The sequence below is a fragment of the Nematolebias whitei genome, chromosome 12 (genome assembly GCF_014905685.2).
Source record: "Nematolebias whitei isolate Nwh7 chromosome 12, NemWhi1, whole genome shotgun sequence".
Lineage (NCBI taxonomy): Eukaryota > Metazoa > Chordata > Actinopteri > Cyprinodontiformes > Rivulidae > Nematolebias > Nematolebias whitei.
The window spans coordinates 48,485,803-48,491,521 of NC_056509.1; the positions used below are offsets into that span (position 1 = coordinate 48,485,803).

At 45.5% G+C, this 5,719-nt stretch overlaps 1 protein-coding gene across 1 annotated transcript in view; it reads right to left on the reverse strand.

The window, feature by feature from the left end:
• senp6a (SUMO specific peptidase 6a) overlaps positions 1 to 5,719 on the reverse strand; it is a gene marked incomplete in the record, with an annotated part of 27,391 nt that overhangs the window by 7,753 nt on the left and 13,919 nt on the right. The window contains 5 exon segments of the mRNA XM_037685678.1: positions 355 to 506; positions 2,976 to 3,169; positions 3,612 to 3,800; positions 4,032 to 4,065; positions 4,137 to 4,277. Coding sequence (XP_037541606.1) covers positions 355 to 506; positions 2,976 to 3,169; positions 3,612 to 3,800; positions 4,032 to 4,065; positions 4,137 to 4,277 — 710 coding nt within the window.

Sequence of the window (5,719 nt, forward strand, 5' to 3'; positions counted from 1 at the left end):
TGAGGACTGAACTAGACAAAAGGACCTTCTCCTACTCCGCTCCTGTTTCCTGGAATATCTTGTAAAAACATCTGAAGCTCTCGACCTTTGACCTCTCTAAGTGGCTTCAAATATCTGATAAGTTCCTGGAAGACCCAACGCAGATGTTCCTGTTTTTACCATTTCTCTTTACAACCTAGCTGTTATCGTTTCATTTTTCTTTTTAATTTCATTTTCTTCCATTTATTTTTCAATTTAGCAGCTTTGTAATGATTGTCTAGTGTTGTCATCTGTCTGTAAATGAGTCCCGAGGCTCAATGACACCAACCTGTAGAAATAAAGCTCGACTGAATGAAAGTGGCAGCAAACACTCACTTCACAACTGGTCCAGAGAAGGTGGGCTGGAGGTCGGTCATGTCCTCGTCCTCCTCATCGAAGAACGTGCTGGTCTGCTGCCGGGTGGCCATCCGTGTGCGTGTCGGCACGCAGGCAGGAGAAACCTTCGGGGGACTTTGAGCTGGCTTCGCCTGCAAAGCAGAAAGACAAAGAAATGCAAAGTTTAGAGCCGATCAAGAGCTTACAACAAACATTAACGGTCTCGTACAAGCTGTGAAATAAGACAAAGGCAGCACAGAATCATCCCGTAGCTCAGGTCAGAGAGAAGGATCTGATTCAAACATCTACCAAAGCTGACACGGCAGCAGCACGGTCATCGTTAGCACCGAGCATCAAAAACATCAGCCGACGCAGAGTTAGCTTCAGAGAGAAACAGCTGAACAAGCTACCAACTCAGTCTGATCTTCCAACGGTTCCCGTTCCTAACAGAGCACTTCACTCTCAGACTGCAGGTTTACTTGTGGTTCCTAGAGTTTACAAAAACAAAATGGGACAAAGATCTTTCAGTTCTCAGGCTCCTCTCTTGTGGAACCAACTTCCAGTTTCTGTCCGTGAGACTGACACATTGTCCAGTTTTAAGACTGGGATTAAGACTTTCCTTTTTGATAAATCCTATAGTTAGGGTCGGCTTGGGTTTCCTGAGCTGTCCCTTAGTTCTGCTGCTATAGGCTTAGACTGCTGGAGGACAAACTGACCACACTTCACTCTACTTCTGTCTCTACTTACTCTGCTCAACCTGTTTTGTATTTGTAATTATTTTTTCTATCCTTAACATGTTTTTGTCTTTCAGGTACACCTGGACCTATATCTGGACCTGGAACTATATCTGGACATATATCTGGACCTGGACCTATACCTGGACCTGGAACTATATCTGGACCTGGACATATATCTGGACCTGGACCTATACCTGGACCTGGACATATATCTGGACCTGGACCTATACCTGGACCTGGAACTATATCTGGACCTGGACATATATCTGGACCTGGACATATATCTGGACCTGAACCTGGACCTATACCTGGACCTGGACCTATACCTGGACCTATACCTGGACCTATACCTGGACCTATATCTGGACCTATACCTGGACCTGGACCTATACCTGGACCTGGACCTATACCTGGACCTGGACCTATATCTGGACCTATACCTGGACCTATATCTGGACCTACCATTCTGTGTTGGTCTGTCTCTCCTTCCTGTCCTCTCAACCAGCCGGTCAAAGCAGATGGTCTCTTGTCCTGAGCTGGTTCTGCTGGAGGTTTCTTCCTGTTAAAGGGAGTTTTTCTTTCCACTGTCTCCACTGTGCTTGCTCAGGATGGGAGACTGCAACGAAGCCAAGATTCATCTTGTCTGCTGGATTCCTCAGATAGAGAACTTTACTAACTGGCTTTTATGTGAATGTTCCTGTAAAGTCCCTGAGACAACTTGTTGTGAACTGGTGCTTTATGAATAAACTGAGCTGAATTGAAAACCAGTCTGCTCAGGCTAACAGACCAAATGTTTCCTGGAAGACAGAAAGTGAAGCTAAGTGGAAAAACTAAAGTGACAAAGAAAAACTAAGTTAACAAGAAAACAACAAACCACAGAAACAGTCGCAGGTTAACCGACAGTCACTGAGCTAACCTGTTAGCTAACAGGGCTAGCATTAGCAGAGCAAACAGTTAACTTGTTTCAAACAGCAGTTATAAACGAGTACAGTAGTCCCTCGCTACGTCGCCGTTTGGTTTTCGTGGACTCGCTGTAACGTGGTTTTTCAAAATAAGAGTGTACATGACACATAATTGGCTGATTGATGGATGAGCCGCACGATGGGCATGAACTTTTGATTTGAAATGAATTATTTTTACATTATTACTACACATTTGTGTAGCCCACAGCTCAGGAGCTTCCTCCTGCAGCTGATCAGCTGATCTCTGCTCTGCAGCAGAGAAGTGGGCGTGGCCAAGAGCCTTGGCAGAGTGCAGCAGAGGCAGAGAGCTGAGATCATGACATGCTGAACTCTTTTATTCATTTTAAATAAAAAGTTCATGCCCATCGTGCGGCTCATCCATCCATCAGTCAGCTGTCTGTCGTGTCCACTCTTATTTTGAAAAAACACATTACAGCGAGTCCGCGAAAACCAAACCGCGAAGTAGCGAGGGACTACTGTGCACCGTTAGTCTTCATACTTGATGTTTTTGCTGTAGTTGGGTGTAGCTGTGAGCCTGAGTGCAGCACTTGGTTCCACCTCGTGCACCACACGTGATGAAACAAAGAACCTCGAGCAGGAAGACGTCTCTAAGTCGGTCAGTTTTACAGGCACCGCTTGTTGAGTTGGTAGCTGAGAGTCATTCCCAGCACACACTCCGAGTGCCACAGACAGCTCGGCATCCTGTGAACATGTGCACGAGGTCATTTTCTAGATTTGACCTCTTCTGAAGACTCTGGCTGAGATGAGCTGTCATGACGGGGCAGGCGTTTCTTCAACAAGTGCACAGCCTTTAACTACGTCAGGGTTTGAACTTCTAACAATCAAAGAGCCTGAACTTTAGTCTGAAACGGGTCAGGACCGACCAGCGGTGGAGGTTCTGGTCTCCACCCATTCCACCAACCTTCTCCCACTTCTGTGAGGACGCCTTGTTGTAGTTGACCAGGCGGATGTTGGCCTCGTCGAAGGTCAGCTTGGTGGGGAACGTGCTCAGGTTGTTGGTTCTGCCGATGGCGTGCAGGATGTCCTCCAGAATCACCTGCTCCTTCATCACCAGGCCGTTCTCCAGGATCAGAACGATGTACTTCTCATCCATCTCTGCTGCCACCCAACACAAGCAGACACACGGTTAAACCTGCCGACCACAACAACCTGGACAGTGTGGACTTCAGTCAAAAACTGAGCTGCTGCGACAAAGTTCTGACACGTTGGTCTCCTTCTAACTTCTCACTCTTTCAGGTTCTACTGTGTCGTGACGCCAGCAGATCACTCCGTAGTTTGATCATGTCTGTGTGTTAAAATTCTAAATATTTCTGTGAATACAGCTCTTACTTTTTATTGTGACAATAAGCTCCATCTGTTAGAAAGTTCCTGTTGGTTGGACTCGTTTTTACCTGAGAACCTTCCTGGAGTCCAACAACCCAACCTGACTAAACCAGACCTGGAGAACACTAAGACCAAACGTCCTCCAGCCGCCACAGGAACTCCTGTTTGTCCTCCTCCTGCGGTGTGTGGGCTGCTGGGGGCTCGGCTCACTCACGGCTCTCCGTGCAGTCGTACCACTGGCCGCCCTCCTCCCTCGACATGCTGAGCTGCGAGCGCAGGCGGACGCACTCGGCCACGGTAGTTTGGAAGAACAAGACGGGAAGTTTGCGGACGCTGCACCACTCGCAGCTGATCAGCTCTGACGTCTGAAGACAGATCTTCTCGATGCTGCCGCTCTCCAGGCCTGAAAGCACAGAGAACTGGTCTGAGGAGATCCGGTCATCACCCGGGTCAGGAAGCTGCGCGGGTCTACAGACTGAAAACACCGACAGCATGAAGGGTTCTACACCCAGAAGCTGCCTCCAACTTCCTGCGCTGAAGACAGACTTCCTGTTGCTCCTGCAGCTGCCTCAGAGACTAAACTGTGTGCAGGTCTGTACGATCATGAAGCTGCAGGCACCGATCTGGGTCATACCTTCAGTTTCCAGCTGGATGTGATCAACAGAAAACTGAAAAAGAAAAAGGACGTTCAGAAATCGCTTCACATTTCGGCCTCAGCGCTTCAGTTTGAAGGACTCACGACGACGGGCTTCTTCACAATCCGGCGCAGAGTTCCGATCCGGATGCTGCGGCACTCCAGGATGATGCTGTCGCACCCACTGGACATGACTCTGGGTCTTTTTGTCCTCGGAACAGACGACTCAGGAGGCTCGTTCCCAAACTGTAAAAACAAAACGGAGGCCAAGACAGACACGTTTGTTTAACGGCTGCAAGAATCAAACTAGTTTTCTTCTTTTCAAAGGGAACACACAACCAACTAGAGAATTTGCATTTCCTGTGAAAATGCACGTGTGGATGCCTCTTGCCTACGAATGACAAGAAAGCAGTGGAACAGCAGCTTAAACAGCAGAAAGAAGCAGAACGTGCACAACTGTTCCTATCGTAACGGACTGTTGCATCGGCACCTCTTCATCTGACAGTACTTTGTGTTTGGGTTTGCTCTCAGCTACCACTGTACCAAATTTCAGCTGAATAGCTCTAAAAAATGGCAGTGTTACCCTAGGTTTTCTATAAAACAGCTGAATAGTAGCTAAATAAATTTAGAAAGAAGCTTAAATTTACAAAGGGAAGCGTAAGGAGCTTAACTGTGCCCACTAGAGCTGAAAAAGGCAGAAATTAGCACAATAAAGTTGAAATTATCTGAGAAATGCTATAATTTGCCAAAAACAGCTGAATACTAGCTAAAACAAGCAGAAAGAAGCTCAAATTACTAGCAGGAAGTCAAGGGAGCCTGTTTTTGCTGAATTAGGCTGAAAAAAGTTAAATGATTGCAAAAAATGTGGATTTAGCTGATCAAGATGAAATTAGCATAAAAAAAGCTAAATGCTAGCTGAAATAGCAGAATTAGCTGAAACCTACAGAAATAAGCTGAAAGGCGTGCAACAAGCTGAAATTATTTGAAATAAGTTTGAAAAAGCATAACACTCTTGAAGTTAGCTGAATGACGTTGAAAGGAGCACAAAACAGCTGAAAAAAAAGCTGAAATTAGCTGAACTAGCTGATTTTTTTCCAGAAATTTGCACAAGGAAGCTGAAAGAAGTTTAATCAGATCTAAATGTGAAATTAGTAGGAAAAGGTTGTAAACATTAAACGTTATGAAAGATGTCAAATGAGCTCCATTCATTTTCAATGAGAGCAAAAATGGCACAAAAGACTAAATATCTCAAAAAGCTAAAGTTGCACCAATACCAAAGGTCATAGCAGTCATGTCCTGAAACAGCTGAACATTTTGATATACGATTTGTTGAAATACCACAAAAACTGTGGGAGTAGCTGGATGCCGAAAAATGTACGGAAGAAAAAGTGGATCTCTGTGAGAAGGCATTCACACAACAACACAATCAATTTCATTCCCAGTTCGCTCGTCGTGACAACCTGTGACAGTCTACGTGGAGCTAAAACAGTCTACAGCAGTCTGTAACAGACTATAGCAGTAAAAGAGTCTGCAACAGTCTATAGTAGTAAAACAGTCTGCAACAGTCTGCAACAGTCTACAGACTATAGCAGGAAAAAGAGTCTGCAACAGTCTACAGCAGTCTATAGTAATAAAATAGTATGCAACAGTCTATAGTAGTAATAGAGTCTGCAACAGTCTACAACAGT